Source organism: Aotus nancymaae, unplaced genomic scaffold (genome assembly GCF_030222135.1).
Source record: "Aotus nancymaae isolate 86718 unplaced genomic scaffold, 86718_ANA_hifiasm-v0.15.2.pri h1tg000006l, whole genome shotgun sequence".
NCBI classification, from domain to species: Eukaryota; Metazoa; Chordata; class Mammalia; order Primates; family Aotidae; genus Aotus; species Aotus nancymaae.
Window position 1 is genome coordinate 81,469,092 of NW_026988417.1, and position 25,260 is coordinate 81,494,351.

The window sequence follows — 25,260 nt, forward strand, 5'->3', positions numbered from 1 at the left end:
TTAATGGAGAACGAATGTGTTCCATCATCAGAAGCAGGTTTCAAAAGGTGGGTGATAAGAAACTTCTGTGAATTAAAAGAACTTGTTCTAACCCAATGCAAAGAAACTAAGAACTTTGAGAAAAGGTTTGACGAAATGCTAACGAGAATGGACAATTTAGAGAGGAATATAAGTGAATTGATGGAGCTGAAAAACACAACACGAGAACTTCGCGAAGTATGCACAAATTTAAACAGTCGAATTGATCAAGCAGAAGAAAGGATATCAGAAGTCAAGGACCAGCTCAGTGAAATGAAACGAGAAGACAAGATTGGAGAAAAAAGGATAAAAAGAAATGAGCAAAGTCTCTAGGAAATATGGGACTATGTGAAAAGACCTAATTTACGTTTGATAGGTGTACCTGAATGTGACTAAGAGAGTGAATCCAAGTTGGAAAATACTCTTCAGGATATCATTCAGGAAAACTTTCCCAACCTAGCAAGGCAGGGTAATATATTCAACTCCAGGTAATACAGAGAACACCACAAAGATATTCTTCAAGAAGACCAACCCCAAGGCACATAATTGCCAGATTTGTGCTAAGGGCACAGATTTAATACTAAGGGCAGCCAGAGAGAAAGGTCAGGTTACCCACAAAGGGAAACCTATCAGACTTACAGCAGATCTCTCAGCAGAAACCCTACAAGCCAGAAAAGAGTGGGGACCAATATTTAACATCCTCAAATAAAAGAACTTTCAACCCAGAATTTCCTATCCAGCCAAACTAAGCTTTACAAGCGAAGGAAAAATTAAATCTTTTGCGAACAAGCAAGTACTTAGAGATTTCACCACCACCAGGCCCGCTTTACAAGAGCTTCTGAAAGAAGCACTATACATATAAAGGAACAACCAATATCAGCCTATCCAAAAATATATCAAAAAGCAAAGAGCATCAACACAATGAAAAATTTACACCAACTAATGGGCAAAACAGCCAGCTAGCATCAAATGGCAGTATTAAACTCATATATATTCAAATTGGACAAAAAGCCAAAACCCATCGGTATGCTGCATCCAGACCCATCTCACATGCAACGATACACAAAGACTCAAAGAAAAGGGATGGAGGAAGTTTACCAACCAAACAGAGTAAAAATAAACAAATAAATAAAAAGTAGGAGATGCAATTCTCGCCTCTGATAAAATAGACTTTAAAGCAACAAAGATCAAAAGAGGCAAAGAAGGACATTATCAATGTAACAAGAAGAGCTAACGATTCTATAGATCAACGAGACAGAAAATTAACAAGGACATCCAGGACTTGAACTCAGACCCGGAACAAGTAAACATAATAAACATTTATAGAACTCCCCACTTTAAATGCACAAAACACACATTACCACCTCACACCTATTCCAAAAGTGACTACATAATTGGAAGTAAATCACTCCTCAGTAATTGCATAGCATTTCATAGGTTTAAATGAAATATTGGTTGGCTGCTTGTTTGTTATTTTCTTCCCTTATTCCTTCCTGTCTACATCATTAAGTATAATTATTGGTATAAAAGAGGTTTTCAATACTCATTTTTAAACTGCATTCTAGCCTGGGCAAGAAAGCAATACTCCCATTCTCTCTCTCTCTTTCTCTTCCTTTTTCTTCCTCTTCTTCATTCTTTTTTTTTTCTTTCTTTCTTTCTTAAAAAAAAAAAAATTGGCAAGAACTTAGAACAGACATTTATCCAAGGAGGATGGATGGCAAATAAGCACATGAAAAGATGTGTGACATCTTTAGCCACTAGAGAAATGCAAATTAAAACCATGATGAAAACCCATTATACTTTTTAGGGTGGGTAAAATTAAATACTGATAATAGTAAGTGCTGACAAGGATGCAGAGAAACTGGAACTCTCTTAATTGGTGGTGTTAATGGAAAATGTTTTGGCAGATTTTTAAAAAAAGAAATTAATTAAACATATATTTACCACATGACCTAGCAATCTCACACCTAGATATTTACTCCAGTGCTAGGAAAATTTACTGTTATACAATAAGCTGTATATGAATGTTCATTGCGTCTCTGTTTATAATCACTAAAAACTGGGAACATTGCTCTGTAGTTCATCCATAATACAGTGGAATACTCCTCACCAAAAAAAGGAACAAACTGTTGATACATGCAACCACTTAATTGAATCTCAGAGGCATTATGAGCAAAACAATCTAGTTTCAAAGGGTTAGACACTATATGATTCCATTTACAGGACAGTATAAAAAACTGAAAACTGTAGTGAGAGAAAACAAATTGTTGGTTGTCAGGGGTTAAGGATGAGGAGAGGGTGTGACTATAAGAAATAGCATGAGGAACATTTTTGGGGTGATGGGACTGTTCTGTATCTTGATTGTGGTGGTAGTTCCATGTGTTCAAATTCATAGACTTATATACCAAAAAGGTTTATTCTATGATTAAAAAAATTTAAAAGCTAACTCTGGTTTCAGTGCTGGAAATAGTCCAGATACCCCAAAATGTTTAGACCAAAGTAATTAATTAAGAAAGAAATTGGAATATGGCTTTGGAAAAGGACCTTTTAGATACAGAAACAAAGAAAATGAGGGAGAGAGAGCTTAGTCATGTTGTGGGAGGTGGGGAGACTCTAGGATGAAAATTAGATACCAGGCCATCTTCTGTGTGGGGAACTGCAGAGGTACTTGGATGTATAATATTTTGTTTTGAGTGGTTTGCTGAGATACAGTGTATCTCCATCACCGAGACTTTCTGTAAAAGTCTGCTGCACCCCACATACTGGGTTGATAGTACTTTGGAGAAAATGTAGTTGGGAGAACAGAGTGGGAACAGTCAGTGGGAACAGGAAAACAGAGTTAGGGTGAATGTGAGGATTTAGAATGTGTAGAATGGTAGGGCGAAGAGCTGGGTTTCCTACAGTATGTCTCTGTCTTGTTTTCTACTAAAGAAAAGTATAATTGTAGAGTAGACAATTTGGGGAAAAGCAGAAAGGAGACATCTAAGTGGTGAAAGTTTAACCCTCTTTGTCCTACCAACTGCTTACATTTATTTTATTATAGTTTTATTAGTTAAAACCTTAGTGCCAACTGTTAATCACTAATTTTGTATATATCGTATGTAGTAGTCCCTCCTTGTATGCAGGAGATGTGTTCCAAGACCCCTGGTAGATGCCTGAAACCCTGGATAGTACCAAATGCTATAGATACTATGTTTTTTCAATCTGGTAACCAAGGCGGCTACTAACAGGCAGGGAGCATATACAGCATGGATATGCTGGACAAAGGGATGAGTCATGTCTCAGGCAGAGTGGGACAGCAAGAGATTTTATCATACAACTCAGAATGGTGTGCAATTTGAAACTTATGAGTTGCTATTTCTGGAAATTTCCATTTAATATTTTTGCACTGCACTGATTTCAGGTAACTGAAACTCTGGAAAGCAAAACCTCAGATAAAGGTGAACTACTGTCCTTTCCACCCAGCCTCTGATATTATTGGATGTGTTTCTCATCTGAACAGACGATGAGGAAAGAGAGTTAATTTTCCATGATTTATAAGTAGGGTATTCACTTTATAGGTTACTTTTACCAATTTAAAATCTATCTAATTCTTTTCCATGAGGGAAGATAATATAACTTAGTTAAGTATAATAGGTTTTGAAGTCAGACAGACCTGGTGTCCATCCCAGTTCCACCACTCATTAGTTGCGAGTCTTGGCCAAATTACATCCTCTTTCTGAGCTGAAGACAGCTATGGTGCCCTTGCCTCACAGGGTTGTTGCAAGGCTTAAGAATCTGCGTCATCCATCTTCCCTCTAGACTCATATCATCCTTCTCAGTTATCATCTTTTGGTGGTTAAATGACAAATTTACCGTTAACTCAAAAAACATTTAAAAGTTATGATGGGCTCAAGAGCCAAGTATAACTAACCCTAATAATGCAAGTCCAGCTGAACTGCTGACTAGCTGTAAGCAGCACTCCACATTGGCCACTGTGCTGCCCTACCTACCATGACTTGTTCAGAATTGGAAACATTACTGAAGACTTCTGAAGACTTTGAAGTATTGCTATGAAAGGATCAGAGAGAAAATATACTTTTATCCTCAAAAAATGCCAAATGCTTCTTCAGTGTGTTTAGTTATTTTAATGTGTGGGTTGAGGTTCTATCATGATCTGCAAAATATGGTGTATAGTCTTGATGGAATGAATCAGAAGAGACCGCATGTGAAAATGAATCAGAGGACACTGCAGCCTGAATGTTCCCAAATGGGGCAGGGGTGTATTCAGAGAGAGGAGTGAATGAGGCATTCATCAGCACACTGGGCAGACCTAGAGGGTAGATTCTAGAAGAGGGATTATAGTTACAAAGTGACAGATCTCCAGCATGAGTTAGACGAGCACAGTTTTCTGGCTAGGAAGAAGTAGAATAAGTTAGACTTGTGTAACCAGTGGTTTGCTTCTCTGTCGACATTTGTATTGCTGAACAGTATTTCTGCCTTTGTGGCTGCAGATTTTATTGTTGTGGTGAGGGTAGCTGGAAGTCTCTTTTAGTGGCTGATGAGTGATAGAACAGGAAATGGTTTGCCTAGAGATTGACCTGACTGGGAGTCAGTGGTTGCTGGAATCCAGATGTTCCCTTTTGAGGCTACTCAGCTGTAGTAAGACAAGATCAAGAGAGGAATGCTATTGAGAGATTGAGGGCAAGAAGACGGCAGACAGATCAGAGCAACAATGTCCTGTCAGGATAATGGGGAGACTTATTAGTGTTGTGTTAGGTCATTATACTAACATTCAGACAGGTAAAGCTGCTGGTCGGTAGCAGGAAGGTTAGGTAACGAGGGACAGGCCTTAGTCGTGACTGAGGTATCAGGCTAGGTCCCAGACCTAGAGAACAGAAAAGCCATCCAAGTCCTGGAATTGGTACAGGTGGAAATTTGGTTAGAGTGGAGTCTGAGCCACTTGGGCTCCTTTGATAGAGTTCCTTACAATTTTGCAAGATAAGGATTGGACTATTTTTTTTTTTTTTTTTTGTAGTCAGGAAGGAATAAGGGAAGAAGATAACAAACAAACAGCCAACCAATATTTAATTTAAACCTATGAAATGCTATGCGATTACTGAGGAGTGATTTACTTCCAATTATATAGTCACCTTTGGAATAGGTGTGAGGTGGTAATGTATGTTTTGTGTATTTGAAGTGGAGAGTTCTATAAATGTTTATTAAGTTTACTTGTTCCGGGTCTGAGTTCAAGTTCTGAATATCCTTGTTAATTTTCTATCTCGTTGATCTATAGAATCGTTAGCTCTTCTTGTTGCATTGATCCTTTTGCCATTATGTAATGTCATTCCTCGCCTCTTTTGATCTTTGTTGCTTTAAAGTCTACTTTATCAGAGGCGAGAATTGCATCTCCTGCTTTTTGTTTATTAGTTTATTTTTACTCTCTGTTTGATTGGTAAATCTTCCTCCTTCTCTCTGAGTCTTTGTGTATTGTTGCATGTAAGATGGGCCCGGATGCAGCATACCGATGGGTTTTGGCTTTTTATCCAATTAAAATATATATAAGTTTAATACCGGCATTTGATGCTAGCTGGCTGTTTTGCCCATTAGTTGATGTAAATTTTTTATTGTGTTAAAGTTCTTTGCTTTTTGATATATTTTTGGAAAGGCTGATATTGGTTGTTCCTTTATATGTATAGTGCTTTTTTCAGAAGCTCTTGTGAAGCAGGCCTGGTGGTGGTGAACTCTCTAAGTACTTGTTTGTTCGCAAAAGATTTAATTTTTCCTTCGCTCATAAAGCTTAGTTTGGCTGGATAGGAAATTCTGGGTTGAAAGTTCTTTTCTTTAAGGATGTTAAATATTGGTCCCCACTCTTTTCTGGCTTGTAGGGTTTCTGCTGAGAGATCTGCTGTAAGTCTGATAGGTTTCCCTTTATGGGTAACCTGACCTTTCTCTCTGGCTGCCCTTAGTATTTTCTCCTTCATTTCAACCCTAATAAATCTGGCGATTATGTGCCTTGGGGTTGGTCTTCTTGAAGAATATCTTTGTGGTGTTCTCTGTATTACCTGGAGTTGAATATTACCCTGCCTTGCCAGGTTGGGAAAATTTTCCTGAATGATATCCTGAAGAGTATTTTCCAACTTGGATTCATTCTCTTTATCACATTCAGGTACACCTATCAAACGTAAATTAGGTCTTTTCACATAGTCCCATATTTCCTGGTGACTTTGCTCATTCCTTTTCATCCTTTTTTCTGCATTCTTGTCTTCTCGTTTCATTTCACTGAGCTGGTCCTCGACTTCTGATATCCTTCCTTCTGCTTGATCAATTCGACTGTTTAAACTTGTGCATGCTTCGCGAAGTTCTCGTGCTGTGTTTTTCAGCTCCATCAATTCACTTATATTCTTCTCTAAATTGTCCATTCTCGTTAACATTTCGTCAAACCTTTTTTCAAGGTTCTTAGTTTCTTTGCATTGGGTTAGAACAAGTTCTTTTAATTCACAGAAGTTTCTTATCACCCACGTTTTGAAACTGGCTTCTGTTATTGGAACACACGTGTAATCTATTAAGCCTTGTTCCGTTACTGATGAGGAATTGCAATCCCCTGTAGAGGGAGAGGCATTCTGATTTTGAGTATTCTCTACCTTTTTACGCTGGTTTCTTCCCTTCATTATATATTTGTCCATCTGTCGTCTTTATAATTACCGACTTTCTAACTGCGTCTCTGACGTCCAACTTGTTGATTCCCTGCGCCGAAATCTGAGCAATCCACTGAGCCGGCCAAAACAGCGGTGTTAAGATTGATGGTGCTTTTCTGCCCGGGAATCTCCGGACTCTGCACCAAGAACTGGCGTGCTAAGGCGCCAGCAAAACCGCCACGCCGGCCGCAAGAGTCGCCCTGGCGACCCGTGGAGCTCCTCCACTGGGAATCTCCTGGTCCGTGAGCAACTAATATTCGTCTGAAAGTGTGGCGTCCTCTCGTTCTTTGCGCTTTCACTGGGAGGTACGTGCCCGAGCTGCTAATCCAGGATTGGACTATTCTTTATGCCTGGTGCAAGGCTGAGTTGGGAAGTAAGTAGCGAGTAGAGGTTAAAGAAGATGGATAATGGGAACAGGAATTATAGAATCTTTCTGTTTATTATGGTAATTTCCCTGGCATTATCATATTTTCAGTTAACTTTAAAAAAGTGTTATTATTTTGAAGGAATATGTGCAAACTGTGTTTAGTTAAATAACAGTTCCCTGCCTCATCTGTCCTTATCCTTGAATCTCACTCCCAGAGGCTATCATTTCAACTCCTTAGCTTTTTTTTTCTGTTACCCTTATGTTTCTAAATAACATGCTTATAATACTACTTCTTGATTTTTTTTTCAATATTGGACATAATCTGGAAACTTCTCACTGGGAAAGATTAGAGTTCTGTTATATTCTCTACCCACCCTATTCTCTTCCTCACCACCAAACACTGATCCTTCCCTAAATAGTTTCTCTTGTAAATGAAATTTGACAGTTATTAACTATGGAAAGTATTTTTGCTTGGTTATTATGACTGCATGTACCATGATTGCTTTTCTTTCTCATAAATCATTTAGTTTTTCCTGAAGTTAATGACTTCAGTTCCCCCCCACCCCCCGACAGTAATCTATATCTAACCTGTGTATCTCTGGTAGAACTGTAAAACTCGTAATGCTCTAAAACTCTTTAAATAGTGTTTTCTTTTTCACTTTGGAGACATCCCTTTACCTTTGCTTTGTAGGCATGCTGCATAGCTGTCTAGAAAGATTCTTCGCCTCTTTCCTGTCTGTGTAAGATTCTTGGTTCCTAAATCCTGAGTTCTTTGTTTTGGAGGCATATCTTCCAGTAGCTTTCTGAGAAAAGCAGTATGGGAGGTAAAATGTTTTGAGAGCTTTACATCTCCAGAACTGCCCTTTGCCCCCTTTGCCTCTTATTTCGTTCACAGTTGGTTGGGTATTGAATTCTTGATTGGATGTCACTTTCCTTCAGAATTGTAAGGGCATCACTCCTTTGTCTTATAGTCTTCAGTGTTGCTTCTGAGAAGTCTGATGCCATTCTGATCCCTGTTCTATTGTATATAAACACTTTCTTTTCTGGAAACTTGTAGACTCTTTCTTGGTATTTTGAAATTTCAAGATGGTTCTACAGTAGATATTTTGTTGGTCATTAGTCTGGACACTTAATAGATCCTTTCAGTGTGAAATTTTTTCTTTCTTTCTTTTATTTTTTTGTAGTATTTTTATCTTGGTTTACTTCATTCTCTTTCTGGATGTTGGACCTCTTGGAATAATCCTTTAATTTCTTATCTTTTTTTCCTTCTGATTTTCTCTTTGCTTTCTTCTTCTATTTCCTAGAAAATTTCCTCATTTCTAACTTTCAATCCAGCTTTGAAGGTTTTTTTTTTTCTTCATTTATGCTGCCACATTTTTGATTTCCAAGATATTTTTATTTGTTTTCTAAATGTTTGAGTAATACTTTCCTATAGCTCTGTCTTTCTAGTGCATGAATGGAAAATCTTCATTTATTTCTCTAAAGACTTTTAAGAAACTGCTCCCTGTGTGATCTGTTTCTTCAGAGTTCATTTCCTTCTGTTTATGTTGTTCTTTGCCTTTCATGTTAGTTTTCCTCACACATAGGGTGATCCTTTTGTGGCCTTTTACATTTAAGAGTGAGGTGCTAAAATGTGAGTAGAGCTGTGTGTGTATGGGTGATTCTTACTGACTGATGGGAAGTTGAACATTTCATTGAGGGACGCACCAATGTCACTATCTTTGGGTCTTTTCTTTTGGGCCAGTTTTCACAGAGAGAAATCCTTCTGTTTCCTGGCTGGATACATACATGACTATGTTCCAGAACTGAGGGGAGAAAGCTGTTTAGAATTGTGGGTGTGTTTGTGTGTGGGGGAGAGGGTCTCATTGTTCCAGGCAGAGTTTCACTCTCTACTCCCACTACTTTTAGGAATATATTTCATTTCCACTCAACATTTAGGCCTCTTTGATGGAACATCTCCAAATAGTAAACCTTGAGGCTTCTCCCTGGATAGAGAAGCACAAGGCACATACATGGCTCTATAGGTTCAGGGATCATCTGGGATATGTGTGCTACTATAGTTATGTATGTTACCCAGGGTCGCTGAATGTAAATTGATAGAGTTTAGAAATATGTGAAATTTAGATCTCTATAAATATTCAGATTAAGTGGTTCTTGTTAAAAAATAAAACCACCCAGGAAGATAATCCTGTGTAATGGTAGCAGTATTCCTTTTTCTAGGTTGTACATTTTCCTCCTTTGGTTTCAGAACAAATTGGAGCTCTGGCAGATCAGCACATCATTCATGTGGCATGTGGAGAGTCCCACAGTCTGGCCCTCAGTGACCGGGGTCAGCTGTTTTCTTGGGGTGCAGGGAGTGATGGTCAACTAGGACTCATGACTACTGAGGATTCTGTGGCAGTGCCCAGGTAAGAATGTCACAGAGAGGAATCTGGTTTTCAAATGTTAGTCTTTTTAAATATTATTTCCTGCTGGTGATTTGTTAGACTCCTTGCTTTTCTTCTGTTTTCTTCATTTAATTGCTATTTCCTTTGTGCCGCTTCTGTGCCTTATACTATTATAGCACTTGTCACAAAAGTTGCAATTATTTATACAGGTGTCTGTCTCTGGTTAAAAAATGTGAGTCCATTGGGAACTGTACTTTATTCTAGTAGCCTGGTTACTCGCTGAGTGCCTGGCAGTAAATAAATGAATAAAAAAGACATCTTTCACATCATAGACTTACTAACCTTCAACTGAAAATTACAAGTCTGAATTGCTCAATTAAGTACTTTAAAATAGAATCACAAGGCTCACCTGTTACTCTAATGATAGGCCAAATTACCTTAAGCATTACAAACAGCTAAAATACCAGATATACATAGGTTCTTTAATGCAAAAATATTAATACAGTAGGTTTTGAGTCTCTTAAAGATTTACTTAAATCTGAATCTTAGATGAGTTAGCTATTCAATCAAAATCAACCCAAAACACAATTAAGGCTTTTAACGGCATTTCATTTTTAAAAATGAAGTAATCTGTACGACAGTAATAGCTTAATATTCACTAGTAGTGTTCAAATTATGGTTGACTTCCAAGGCTTTGATTTGTATATAGTTTTCTCTTATAAGTTAATTGAAATAAATTCATTAATTTATACCTTTGTATTGTAGAAAGTAACATAGCTTTGATGTCAAAGTATCTAATAGTTGCCACTAAGAGAACATCCCAGATATTCAAGTTACTTTCAGAGGGACATTTTAGGGGTGATATCTCAGTTTGTTGAAGGTTCTTAATGATCAAAGAGCTGTCATTTTATTTATTTGATTTTTACTCCTTTATGCAATGAATGTACCACATACTACTACTGTAGTACTTGTCACATGCTTTATAATTGTTTATTTAATATCTGTTTTTATTACAAAGCTGTGAACTATTAATGGCAGGATAATTTATTTTAGCATTACCTGCTAGGAGTACCTGGCACATACATTGCTCAATACAATTTAATAAATGGCTTCTCCCCCTCTGCCTAATTATTGTCCCTTTTAAAGGACAGCATATTCTTCTTCCTCTTCCTTTTGCCCTTCTTAGATTTTTGTCTCTTTAATCAAAAGCTGTGTTAAATACGAGGAACATGGAGGTAAGAGTGATTTGATTCATTTCCTGATTTAGGACAGATAATGTCTTAGATTCATTTCTTCCAAAAATTGATTTAATTTTGTGGCGAGAGGAAGCGTGGCAGTAAGAAAAAAGAAGTGCTAGATTTTATGTTGTGTGTAATATTAGGGAAAATATTTATAGCATTAATGACAAAAATATTTTATTTGTTGATGGCCAAAACACAATTGAGGTTTTTAATGGCATTTCATTTTTAAAAATGAAGTAATCTGTGCTACAGTAATAGCTTAATGTTCATTAGTCATGTTCAAATTATAGATGACTTCTAAGACTTTGATTTGTATGTGGTTTTCTGTTATAAGTTAATTGAAATAAATTCATTCATTTATACCTTTGTATTGTGGAAAGTAACATAGCTTTGATATCAAACAAGCCTTGGATTCTAATACTGGGTCTGTTACTTGTAAGGTGAATGACCTTGGGCAAGTTGTTTAACTTTTCTCAGCCTCAGTTTCCTAACTTAAAAATGAAATTACTTGTTGTGTACCTTAAAGAGTTATGGGGAGGATAGAAGACAAGTAGGTAAAGCACAGTATGTGCTTGCACTGTAGGTACTCCCTCTTCCCCACCTCAAGGGTACAGTTTCTCTATTATCTATCTTTGTTCTTTTGACCTGCTTCTTTTCTACAACAGATTGTGACAAGGGTAATGGTGGTGGGGAATTTGAGTGTAAACTTGATAGGAAAAAGGGTTGTTGCTATATAGCAACCTGAGAAACATTAGTCTCATTGGCAGTAATGCATTTTTCAATTTTAGAAAATAGTGGTGTTCTACGAACTATGGATTAACACAACTTGGGTGAATATCCAGAGAATTAGTCTGAGTGAAAAAAAGCCAATCCCAAAAGATTACCTACTGTATGATTTCATTTATATGGCATTTTTTAAATAACAAAATTTTAGAAATGGTCGATAGATTAGTGGTTCCAAGGATTAGGAACAGGAGAAGAGGAGAGGAGTGGTTATAAAAGTTTAACACGAGGAGTTCTTGTGTTGGAACTGTTTGGTTCCCGCATGACTGTGGCAGTAGATACTTGAACTTACATGATAAAATTAATACCCAGAAGTGAGTACAAGTAAAACTGGAGAAATATGATTAAGATTGGCAGATTGTATTAATGTTAATATCCTCAATATCCTGGTTATATTATACATAGTTTTACAAAATCCTATCAGGGGAAACTGGACAAATTATATAAGGGATTTCTCTGTATTATTTCTTAAAATTGTACATGAATCTGCAGTTATATGAATAAAAAAGTTCATTTCTATTTGGTACTAAATGTGTTTGTGAACTCTCTTTTACATTTTTATGTCTGAGAAAATAAAACGTGAACAAAAGCAGTATCTAAGTGTCAATCTAAATAATCCTCTATCCTCTCCCCAAAAGGATATCTATCTTCTAAGATACTCCTCTTCCAGGGAGTATCCATCCGACCCCTTAGTTTCTGTGGCACAATACACTTATGGAAGGTGAACATGACAACTTGTCAACTATTAAAATAGAGAGCAGGAGGTATTCCCAGGGAGCCCAACTCTCTTAGACAGTGCCAAGCACTTTAACTGGAATTTTTCATTTAATTCTCACCACAACTCTATGAAGTAGGTGTTACTCTCTCTCTTTCACATGAACAAGCAGGGGAATAAGATTTGAAGACAAATCATGTGACCCTCCTCTTTACCATCCTAGGAAATCTAGGTTTTGGAGGTATGGCCCTTATTATCTTTTTAAATTGTGGTAAAATACACATATCATAAAATTTACCGTCTTAACTATTTTCAAGTGTGTAGCTCAGTAGTGTTAAATGTGTTCACAATGTATATAACCGATCCCTGGAACTTTCTTTTTTCTTGCCGTTTTTTTTTTTTTTTTTTTTTGAGACAGGGTGTCACTCTGTAGTCCAGGCTAGAGTGCAGTGGTGTGATCACAGCTCACTGCCTTGAACTCCTGAACTCAGGTGATCCTCCCACCTCAGGCTCCCAAGTAGCTAGGAATGCAGGTGCATGCCACCACACTCAGTTGATTTTTAATATTTTTTGTAGAAATAGGGTCTTGATTTGTTGACCAGGCTGATCTTGAATTCCTGGCTTCAAGCGATTGTCCCACCTTGGCCTCCCAAAGTGGTAAGATTACAAATATTAGCCACTGTGCCTGGGCTCTTGAACTTTTTTATCTCACAAAATCAATTTATGTGAATTTGACTACAGTAGATACTTCATATAAGTGGAATCATACAGTTTCAGTTTTTATGACTGGCTTATTTCATTGAGCATAATGTCCTCTAGGTTCATCCATGTTGAAGCATGTGTCAGAACTCCCTTCCCTTTTAAGGCTAATGAATACTCCACTGTGTGTATGTACCATGCTGTATGTGTATACCCATAAGTGAAATTAACATTTCACTTATTTTGGATGGTGGCATTGCTCTTATTTTGAAAGCCATGTAGACACCAGCCATATTCATAGGATCTTTCTTCTGTAGCTCTTTCCATTTGGCCCTGAATTGAAGAAGACAAGGTGAGAAGTAATGGAGGATTTTGGTTATGGGTCTAAATGCAAAAGTGTTTATTGTTGTTGTTGTTTTAAACAGTAACTACCTAAGAGATGAGGCTGATGAAAGACCTAATAGAATCATATCATGTAAGATTATATATTTGATTTAAAAAAAACCTGTAGGCAAGATGTTGTTATTTATTACATATATTTTACCTAGTTGGGAATACTTCTGATAATTGTGTTTGTGTGTGAATATTCATCTGAAAAAGAAAGCCTTTTCTGTTTTAGGTTAATACAAAAGCTGAACCAGCAGACAATATTACAAGTTTCCTGTGGCAACTGGCATTGCTTGGCTCTTGCAGCTGGTAAAGTAACATTAAACATATGCTAATGCTGTGCTAATTTTGAAACCATTTCTCTTCGTCTTTTTGTGTGATATTATCTAACTCAAAACTTTTAATTAACTGATTAGGGTCTGTGCATTGCTATTGGACAGTGACAGTTCTTAGATGGTCTTTGCATAGCTCATCATTTTCTCAGGGTGTGGATGATGAAGTAGATGGTCATCATCGCTGCTCCAACTTTCGCAGGGGAAGATGAGCAGGAGACAGGACCATACCTAGGTGTTTTTGAGCATGGAGAAGATTGGTTTTTGTTAGCGACAGCCAACTCTCAAGGTACATTCTATTATCAAGTTCCCAAATAAATGAAAGAAAAGGAGTTGGAGAAACCTAAGTAAATCTGCACTTCTGTGTCCTGCTTGATCATCTGCAGAGTAGACCAAGTGGTCATAGCTGGACCTCCTGAAGTCTTGGGTTTCATAGTCTTAGTGTGGTCAGAGCTAGTTCATCTTGCTTAAGCCTGGTAATTGGCTTGTTTGAAATTGAATTTACTTACACATTTAATATTTTTGGGCTGGGCGCTATGGCTCACGCCTGTAATCCCAGCACTTTGGGAGGCCAAGGCAGGTGGATCACAAGGTCAAGAGATCGAGACCATCCTGGTCAACATGGTGAAACCCTGTCTGTACTAAAAATACAAAAAATTAGCTAGGCGTGGTGGTGCATGCCTGTAATCCCAGCTACTCAGGAGGCTGAGGCAGGAGAATTGCCTGAACCCAGGAGGCGGAGGTTGTGGTGAGCCGAGATCGCGCCATTGCACTCCAGCCTGGGTAACAAGAGTGAAACTCCGTCTCAAAAAAAAAAAAAAAAAAAAATTTTCTGTGTATATATTTTATTAGCCCTTGAAAGGCAGTTAAGACTCAGCTTACCTCTCTGTTATATCACATGCAAGTTTTGGTTTTGGCAGTCTGACAGCATGATGTGTCTCTGTTCCTTTGCTCTTGGGTGGGTTTGGTATTGGGGGCAACTGATAAATGACCCTAATAACTAGATTATTTTTGTGTGTGGAGCTTGTATCATTTGATGGTAATACCAGTTATCCTGTTCTTATTTCAGATGGCCAGTTCTTCACCTGGGGAAAGAACAGCCACGGGCAGCTTGGCTTAGGGAAGGAGTTCCCCTCCCAAGCTAGCCCGCAGAGGGTGAGGTCCCTGGAGGGGATCCCGCTGGCTCAGGTGGCTGCCGGAGGGGCTCACAGCTTTGCCCTATCTCTCTCAGGAGCTGTTTTTGGCTGGGGGATGAATAATGCAGGACAGCTAGGGCTCAGTGATGAAAAAGGTAGGCAAGCCCTTCATATGTATGTGTTTAGTTTAAAAGCACATTCATTTAACACATGTTTCTTGAGGATCTACTATGTGCTAGCTCCATGTGAGGTATTAAGGGAGCAGCAGTGAACAAAATAGAGAACATCCTTGTCTCAGTGGAGACTGTATTCTAGTGAGTGGAGGTGCAATAAAACCAGTAAATACACAGTGTGTCAGAAGGCTTGAGAGTGCAGCTTCCTGCTTTACCTACGGTGGTTAGGAAGGGCCCCTCTGATAAGAAAATGTTTGAGTGGAACCCTGTAGGAAATCAAATGAGAAATGGGATGTCTGGGTGAAAAATGTTCCTGTCAAAGGGACCCGGGTGTGCAAAGGAGCTGATGTGGGAAGATATGTAGCTGGCGAGAAGGGGAAGAGTAGCACAGGTGCAGGTCAGAGAAGAGAGATTGTGCAGGGTCCTAAGGGGCAGGATGAGCATTTGGCTGCTTTTCTCAGTGAGAGGGGAAGACACTGAGGGTTTGGAGGAGAAGCATCATCTACTTTGGCTTTGGGAGAAGCTGGCAGACCAGCTTGGAGGCTGTGGGAGTAAAGTCGGATTTTAAATGTATTTTGAAGATGAAGTCAGTTGGTTTTGTTCACTGTTGAATGTGTGGTTTGAAATAAGGAACAGCTGGAAGGGCAAAATGACTGTTTCTGAAATGGGGAAAACTGTTTGTGGGGTGGAGTGAGCTGGAGAGTGGGCAGGGTTGGAGAGTTTAGGGAAACCATGAGGTAGGCTTTAGGTAAGTTAAAACTGAGAAGTCTGTTGGATATCCAAGTACAGATGAAGGCAGGAAACTGAACATGTGTCAGGAATCAGGAATCCAAAATTCATGCCAAGATAGTTGTGTATATTTCATCTCCAAGGCAAATGGTAGTGATATTTTATACTTGTTTTATTCTAGATCGAGAGTCTCCATGCCATGTAAAACTCTTACGCACACAAAAAGTTGTCTATATTAGTTGTGGAGAAGAACACACAGCAGTTCTAACAAAGGTAAGGAGCTCCGAGTATTCTGCTTGGGTGCTGGGGATGAGATGGGTGATTAGAATTGCTTGATTATTTTAGTGTAGTGATGGTATGTGATTACAGTATTATGGCTTGAACTTGAATCCTCTCTTTAATGTGGGTTTGCTGCTTTCCAAAGGAATAGAAAAAGACTACTTTTTCATATGTCTGTGTTATCCTTTTTGGTAATCTTGTAGATTCTCTTCGTAACATTTAAGAATAGTTCAATATAAATAACTTTAAAATATAGGACAGTATATATATGTGTGTGTATATATATATTTATATATATAACAATATCCTGTGTTCCTTTAAAACAAGTCATTTAAATACATAAAAAGAAACAGCAATTTAATTAATGTTTTAAAATAATCATGCTACTTTTGCTTCTAAATACATTCTAGAGAGAATGAAAATGTATTTTTATATTGAGCAAATATTGTTCTAGGTTCACTTTAATAAATGCCTTAACATTTATTTAAATACAGCTGTTAACAGCCTACTTACCAAGGAATTTGTAGAGGACTGAATTTCTTATATGCGAATCATCATGTAAAATCATCTGATTTAGCCTACCTCCTTGTTTCTCCTTTTTTAAAATTTTGCTTCCTAACACATCATTGTACTTTTAAACAATTTTTAAAATTTACAGAAGGCTTACATTCTCTTGAGAAGTGCTATCTTTGTTCCATAAAAATGCAGTCTGAAATTCCCTTTTTATAATTTTTCTATTTAATGAACATCCTTACAAAGTGATTTTGGCCAAGTGTCAAGTGAATGCAGTGCTCTTGTGCACATCATTGTGATAGGCATTTGGTATACAGGTTTTAGAGGTGTATCCTTAAACTCAAAGATACAGTGAAGTTGCATGGTGTTTGTTTCTTGTTAGAGTGGAGGTGTGTTTACTTTTGGCGCTGGTTCCTGTGGACAACTTGGACATGACTCCATGAATGATGAGGTTAATCCTAGAAGAGTTCTAGAGCTGATGGGTAGTGAAGTAACTCAGATTGCTTGTGGCAGGTGAGTGCTCCTCAAAGCTTCCCAGTGTTGACTATGACCCAGAAATGGGTCTTATCTTTGTAGCATTTAAGAATGTGATTGTACCTAGTCACCATCATTTTAAGAGATCTTAACTGCATGCACACCTATGGTGAAGTGTGGAGAAAGTCAGACCTTAGCAGAGTGTGGCAAGGAAGGGTTTTAGATAAGCAGAGCAACATGGAGACATTAGGCTTCTTTTGGGATAAAGAATAGGAGGATGTGGGGAAGGGATAAAGAAAGTGAGAGAGTCCCAAAGAATTTCTTGGAAAGTTTTGCCTGAGTCTACCTGCTTCTTTCCGTTTATCTTAGAAGCCACATGCAGCAGGTCATTCTGCTCTTTCCTGACTGGCCCCCCTCCCCATGACCCAGAGTGTTAGAGAAGGATAGTGTTACAGAGAGCAGCTGCTGCAAGAAAAGTCACGTGTTAACATGGGGAAGGCTCCATAGGAGCACCCTGCACTGTGCTCACATGTGGAAGCTACAAGTCAGAGTGTACACCCACTTCAGTAGAAACTATGCTGATGAGTTGAATTATTTTTTCACAGACAACATACCCTAGCCTTCGTGCCTTCTTCTGGACTCATCTATGCATTTGGTTGTGGAGCAAGAGGTCAATTAGGAACTGGGCACACTTGTAATGTTAAGTGCCCATCTCCTGTCAAGGGTTACTGGGCCGCCCACAGTGGTCAGCTTACAACCCGAGCTGGTAAGAATGATCTTCACTGGAATGTAATGGTATTTTAAGTGATGAAAATAGTTGTTTACAGAATATGTATCTCTTACTTAGTTTGAGGTCTTTTGGAGGGAATGAAGATAACATATTTTTTAATATCAGTAAATAATTTCAGTACTTACTATGCATGAAGCTCTACAGTTGAGATCCTAGAGAATAAATAAAGCAGACAGTATTGTTGTATTAGACCGTTCTTGCATTGCTATAAGGAGCACCTGATATTGGGTGATTTATGAAGAAAAGAGTTTTAATTGGCTCATGGTTCTGCAGGCTTTACAGGAAGTATGGTGCAGGCATCTGCTTGGCTTCTGAGGAGGCCTCAGGAATCTTACAATCATGGTAGAAGGTGAAGAGGCGGCAGACACTTCACATGGCAGAAGCAGGAGCAAGAGAAAGAGTGGAGGGGAAGTGACATACACTTTACACCACCAGATCTCATGTGAACTCAGAGCAAGAGCTCACTTATTACCACTTATCACCAAGGGGATGGCCCAAGCCATTCATCAGGGATCCCACCGGCTGCATGATCCAAACACGTCCCACCATGCCCTACCTCCAGCATTGGGGATTACTACAATTCAACATGAGTTTTGATGAGAACATACATTCAAACTATGTTATTTTGTTTGCACAGACCTTGGCGGTGGTGTGTACATTTTATTGTTGTTTCTGATAATGATAGCATATTTTGAATGCCCAATAAAGTTTTATTACCATGCAAAGCACTCAAAACAACTGAGTAACTAGTTAGTGGTTGTTATCCCCATGTTAGAGATAAAGGAACGAAGTCTTAAGGAGGTCAAGTAATTTGCCCAAGGTCGCATAGATTCTGGAGGCAGGATTTAAACCTAGGTCATTCTAAATCCTGTGTACTGTGTTACAAACCTTTACTTTGCTATTGGTGTTTTGGTATAACATGATGTGATTTCTTTTTATGCCATGTCTTTTTCTTCTCTTAAAAAATAGTTAAATAGCAGTCTTGGTTTCACTGGAAATCCAAGTAAGGCAGTCATTAATATTGAATGACTGTTTCACCTTGAAATAATAAATCTGAGGCTGAAATGGAGCTAGAGAGTCATTAAAAAGAAGTGTAATTTAATAATGAATTTTGGTTTTGAAGTCAATAAAGTGACACACTTATGGCTTGATCAGGAATTTGTCTGAAACAATAAGAATTATAAATTACTACTGGATTATAAGAAACTCAAGGACACACACAAACTCTTTTTCTTTTTGTAAACTTAGGATATAGCACAGGGCCTGGCATAAACTTGTCTCTCAGTAAACATGTTTGGAATGAATATATGAGCATCTGAAATGTAGTGCAACTATAAAATAAACAAGATTTTGTTTGGGTGATGTTCCCAAAAGTGAAAGAATGGCTTTGTGTCCTCTTCTTTGTCATTTGTAAGTTTTCTTTTCTCCAAGACATTGCACTCACAAGTGGAATGCATTTATTTAGGAAGTTTACCAATTTAAGAAACTCAAGTATTTTGTAGGTTATTTTGAAACCACACATTTTTGAAGTTGAATTATAACCTGACTTCTGTGGTTCTAAATTTTTGCTTGAATGTTTGCCAAAATGATTTTATAACATAAGCAGGTAAATGTCAATTACGTAAACGATGTGGTTTTAGTACTGCTCTTGGTAATGTGGGAACACAGAGGAAGGCATGGAGGAGTATTGTGGTTAGAGGAAGTTTGAGATGTGCCTCTGAGGATGCTTTGGAGTTAGCCACGTGTAGAGGGCTGTGAGGGAGTTGGTGTGAGCACCACCAAGGTGCACTTCCAGAAGCGCATTCAGGTTATGCTCTCAGTGAGTTCATTCATAGAGAATCCAGTGTGCCAGGGATGGCAGAGGGAAGAGGCACCGAGATGTAAAATAGTGTGGTGTATTAGAAATAAAGGCAACGTGGTAGCAAGAGAGTGTCACCATGGACACAATGTGATGGGAGGTAAAGCAGGGAGCAGGAAATGGAGGTCCTTTCCCAGCAAGCTTCATCCTGAAGGGGCACGGGCCCACCACACTCACATGCTGAATTATTTGTTACTGTAAAGAGCAGTGCCCATTTCAGATTTCAGGTCAGTGTCTTGATAGAGTTAGAATGAAAAAGAGAAATGAGGTCAGGATTAGCTGGCAGTTGAGGAGGGGCAGAGTAGAGTTGGAGTGGAGGATACCATTTTATATATTTATTTTTAATTGAAGTAGAAACAGTCCTAGGCAGCAAGCCAGGGGAGAAGATTTCTTACTTCAGTGACACAATTAAAATGGATAGGTATCCACTCTGAAGTGTATTCTGCAACAGCAGAAAAAGGGGATCAAGGAGAAGCTTCAATTATTGAAAAATATGCTATTGGAATTCTTTTTTTGACAGATCGCTTTAAATATCATATCGTTAAGCAGATCTTCTCTGGAGGAGACCAAACTTTTGTACTTTGCTCCAAATATGAGGTAAAATTTTCTTTTGACTCTTTCTTCTGGGGAGGAATAATGGTGAACCAATATTTATTTTAACAAGTAATTACAACGTAAAGAGCAATGTTACTCTTTGTTTCTACCAGTCTTAAGTTATTTCTAAAATAAGCAAACTAAATATTGAAGAAGTTATCTCCATTTGGCTCCCTTGAAGTGCCAACAATTCTCCTGGTGTTATGGAGTTCTAATTTATAATTTGAAATTATTTATTTATATTCATGCGTGTTCCAAAAACACTGTAAAGGATGCCTAGGGAGTTTGTGCTTACTTTGGCATTATTCAGTTTTCCATTTCTTTCCCTCCTGGTTAAGTGGCAACAAATGCTAGGTATTTGAGAACTTGGTGGTATTTTTTGTTTGATGTGATTGAGTATACATATATATATGTATGTATGTAAGAGATACCACAATTTTCAGATGTTATTATTTATAATCTGCTCATGGCTCATGACGTGACACCAAAATTTCCCTCCTCTTGTCTCCTGCATCACTGTAGTGGATAAAGACAGTGTAACATTGTCTTTCTGCTTGAAGGTAGAGTGTGGATCCAGGTATTTGTGACAAGGCTCGAATTCCTTCCACTATTCCTTGCTGGGGGAATTCAGTCTGAGAAAAGCTCCACAGATTTGTTTTCAGTGCTGCATTCCATCCCCTGTGCTCTCTCTCCTCTCTTTCTTCTCCGTCCCCACCCATCCTGCTTTTATTCAGCAAGCATGTCAACAGGACCAGCTCCGAGTGGTGCATGGATCCTTACCCTCTCCTGGAAGAGCAAAGGAAGGGGGACTGTTAGTGGTGATAAAGGAGTCATAATTGACTGGAAAAAAAATGAGCAACTATGGAAACCTGGGGCTCTTCCAGTCTTGGAAACTTTCTCTATTAGTTTGATACTTAGCTATCTTTAACTATACAAAGTTTTTGCCATCTAGTCATTCTGATTCTGTGATTCTATTGGAAAAGGTCCTGGTGGAGCCTGAGGCTGTAGGCTGCACAGTCATTAGCTATTTTCCAGGTCAGGTGTCTGAAGAAAGGTGGCTTAGTGCTGCCATCTGGCGTAATTTGGAGCTGCTGCTTTAGACCTATTTTTAGACCCAACCTCAGTGTGTGTGTTACAGAGAAATCCTGAGGAAAGCTGAGGTTATTCTTTGTTTCTTTAAGATGTCAATGAAACAAAATACACAAAGCACTGACTCTGTGGAGGAAAATCAGTTTTTGTCCATAAGTAGTAGAGTTTTAAGTGTCTATTTCTTCAAGAAACTGATTTGAATGATGCTGTCCAACTTTAATTTTCCTGTGAAATTGAAGATGAAACTTAGTTTTCTTTTATAAATACAGTATCTGATATATGTAACTGATTTTTACTATTGTAATCAACACTGTTGGGCCTGGAAAACAACACATTGATGAGAAGTGAAGTAGCATACTGTTAGACAGGGCAGGTGAGAGTTTAACTGGAAAGAGGGGTAGGTATGCATGAAAAATGTAAGATCACAAAGAAAAAGGAAACTAAACATCACTTAGGAAGATGTTGCTCTTTCTTTTGAAACTGAAACCTGTACACATTTACTTAAGCTATTAAACTGATCAAATCATGTGTTTACTCTGTTATCGTATCACTTAAAGAACCAAGACAAAGCACCTGCATAGTTACAGCCTCTTTTTTCTTTTTCTTTTTTTTTTTTTTTTTAAGACAGAGTCTCACTCTGTCATCCAGGCTGGGGTACAATGATGCTATCTCAGCTCACTGCAACCTCCGCCTCCCGGGTTCAAGCGATTCTCCTGTCTCAGCCTCCTGCGTAGCTGGGATTACAGCATGCACCACCACGCCTGGGTAATTTTTTTGTATTTTTAGTAGAGATGGGGTTTTACCATGTTGGCCAGGCTGGTTTTGAACTCCTGACCTCAAGTGATTTGCCCTCCTCGGCCTCCCAAAGTGCTAGAATTAGAGGTATGAACCACCGTGCCCAGCCACAGCCTCTATTTTTACAAAAGGCAGACTCAGTCATGACTGCCAGGCCTTAGGTGAAAGAAGGGAGGAGAGGAGTTATATTCAGATACCTCTTTGTTGCATTTGATTCTAGGTCTTGGGAATTTAATGAATGTAAACCATAGCCTCTCCTTTTCCTTTTAGTTTGTGCCCTGGATAGGATTGAAGAGGGAATGTGGTTGGGATTGTTAGAAGTAAGTAAGTGTGTGTGTGTGTGTGTGTGTGTGTGTGTGTGTGTGTGTGTGTCTCATAATCCTCTTTTTCCTGGAACAGTGATTCTTAACCTTGACTGCCCACTGGAATCACCTGGGAGCTCTATAAACACTGATGCCTCTAGAGATTCTGATTTAATTGCCTGGAGTATGACGTGGTCATCAGGATTATTGAACACTCCCTTGGTGATCCAAAGTCCAGCCAAAGCTGAGAAAAACTGACCCAAGAGCAATTTTTCCTCTTTTCCCTGTATGTATTAAAGACAGGAAGAACGATGTTTTTTCTTGGTTATTTAAGTGATGCTGAAGTTGTACTTCACCCAAGGCATCTCTGGTTTATTGGACATATGGTGAAGAATGAGAAAAAAGTTCCAAGTCTGTATTGTGTTGTAGATTTGTGTTAGAATTGATGTTCAGCTGCTCCTTTGAATGGGGGAAATAAATAAATTTTACATAACAACAGTGGTTTTAAAATGCGGTAGACAATCTGTATGTGTACTCCAGGGTTTGCTTTGGATTATGAGTTTCCTCTATGTACTTCAAGATGATTTTTGTTCTCTCAGTACATATCTGTGGCCATTTTAGTAGCGTAGTTATCAATAACCAGATGTTCACAAACTTTCTCAGGCTTTTCTATTTTATTACATTCTTTACTCCTTCTTCCTGTAATGATACCTTAACTTGCAGCTCTGGGAAAGTAACCAAGAAAATTTACTTTGGAAGTTATGTTTTCATGTACAGGTACAAAGGAGAAAAAATTTGATCTCATGAGCTGATGAATGAGTGCTTTTTTTTTTTCCTTCTTCACTAGAGACAGTAATAGGAGGGTAAAGCACTATCAAGTTTTTCTTAGTTTTCGATCAAGAACCAGGCTTGGGGAAAATAAATTGAAAACAAGCAATTTTAGAAAAGGACACTGCTTATGTTTTTTTGTTTTTTTCTTTAATCTCACTGAATAAAAGATACACAGTGTTGGGAAGGATTTGGAATTTTCGAGGACATACATTATTGACATTTTTTTGCCATTTTTCTTACAATAGTATATATTTGAAGAAAGAAATTCAGAGGCATTGTTTTTATAGGTTATTTGTCATATAGATTATCATGGAACTCTGACTCTAGTAATACATTTTGTTGACGTTTGATGGACAATTATGGCAAATGACTAATACCTTAAAAACCTTGCTGTTATGGTGATTCAAAGCAAAGGGGAAAGAAGTCTGGGAAAGTTGTAAAGTTGATTTCTCTGAGAAACAGAACTGAGACTCAAAAGGTTTTTGAGAGAGTGCTTTCTAGAAGAACATCTACTGAAGGATGAAGGAGGCAGGACTGGGCAGAAGGAGAGGCTGAAATGTAGTTCAGTTATAACAGAGGCCTCAGCCAGTCCCATGAGGAGCTCTGAGGTTGTGATGGCCCTTCAGCCAGTCCTGAGTTGAGGCAAGGGGGCTGGACCTTTGCACCATGTCTTTGCCTGCCATTGGATGCGATAGTGAAGCAACAGCCAATGGCAAGTCCTGGACAGCAGCCCAGCTGGGATCTGTCAGGAGCCTGTATTCTGAAGGGTGGAGGGGATCTGGGCAGTTCACCACAGCATTTAGATCATAAGTGAAACACTAAATGGGGAGTAATCTGGGAGAAAGGAGAGGAGAAAAGATCCGTGCTACATAATTTCTTCTTTTTTACTGTTAATTCTCCAGAATTCTTCTCCTGCTGTTGACTTCAGGACTCTGAACCAAGCCCATTATACCAGTTTAATAAATGATGAAACCATAGCAGTGTGGAGACAAAAACTCTCAGAACACAACAATGCAAATACAATCAAGTATGTGGTTGCTAGTCTTCATATTTTTTGTTTTCACAAAGTATGTTGGAACTTTTTAGCTTAGTGATTTTCCCTACTTCCATATTGATACTGTGAATATAAATGGGGTTTTACATTTTAGAAAATCGTCGGGTTTTTTTTGGTTACTGTTTCAGAGTTGTTCTCCTTAGCTCCAAATAACATAGTGGATGGATCCCCAATTCTTACACACAGTATATGCCTCAACCTGCCTTGTTCATTGTAAGATCTTAAAAATCCTGACTGATGAAGGCCTGAGTTGGTGATTCTGCTAAGAGAGCTTAGTGTTATGGTTGTGTAACTCCCACTGGTTTTATTGTATGCATGTTCTAAAACATCCCAAATCTGAGACAGCTGTTATCTTACCTAATCTTAATAATTTCCAGCATTTTCCTATTCAAAATGATTGAGATGGTAATTTAGCATCATGCGGAAAAAAAAACAAACCAATAAGTAGGATTGAGACCTTTTATCAAATTGAAAGGATAATTTTCTTTTGCACATTTTTACACATTTTCATTGGCTTTCCTCAGCATCTCCACTTTTTTCTACAAAGTCTAATTCTTAGGAAGAATAAATCAAGTTCTGTGCACTAAGTTGTGTTTATCCCCAGAAACATACTTAATGGTTTCTGCATTATGACATAGGTTGTAGTGGGCTAAATGACCAGGACCCAAAACTTTGAGTCACTTCAGCTAGGAATGTTTTGAGCAAGAGCATTAGGAACGCCCTAGAGCAGCTCTGTGGCAGTCTTCAGAATCCCTTTAGCCTTAGGGTGGCTCTGCCAAGGAGCTCAGGCTGGAAGGGAAGCAGAGGAGAGGAGATGAGGGCTAGCTGGGGTCCAGCAAGGGGAACTGCGACACTTTACCATTAGTTCTCTGTTTTCTTATTTATAAAATGAATGGATGGAATAAATGACCTTTAAAGATCTTTCCTGACCTAAATTCTGTGATTAACAGAAATTACTGTAATCCCCTCCTCAGCTGTATTTTGTGTTATTCTTTCCCTTTATCTTACATTGGGTGAAAAGGCCCAGGCTTCCTGAT

General features: G+C 38.4%; 1 protein-coding gene across 3 annotated transcripts in view; it reads left to right on the top strand.

Annotated features, from left to right (window-relative positions):
- HERC3 (HECT and RLD domain containing E3 ubiquitin protein ligase 3) overlaps positions 1-25,260 on the top strand; it is a 124,548-nt gene that overhangs the window by 56,427 nt on the left and 42,861 nt on the right. For 2 of the 3 annotated variants that reach the window (XM_012437758.3, XM_021673246.2), the window contains exons 4-11: positions 9,311-9,470; positions 13,507-13,583; positions 14,676-14,897; positions 15,826-15,917; positions 16,819-16,949; positions 17,516-17,676; positions 20,079-20,155; positions 24,072-24,196. In XM_012437758.3, the coding sequence (XP_012293181.2) occupies positions 9,311-9,470; positions 13,507-13,583; positions 14,676-14,897; positions 15,826-15,917; positions 16,819-16,949; positions 17,516-17,676; positions 20,079-20,155; positions 24,072-24,196 (1,045 nt within the window). Of the gene's footprint in view, positions 1-9,310; positions 9,471-13,506; positions 13,584-13,662; positions 13,896-14,675; positions 14,898-15,825; positions 15,918-16,818; positions 16,950-17,515; positions 17,677-20,078; positions 20,156-24,071; positions 24,197-25,260 lie in introns of those variants that run through there. The other variant, XM_021673247.2, reaches the window with a different exon arrangement.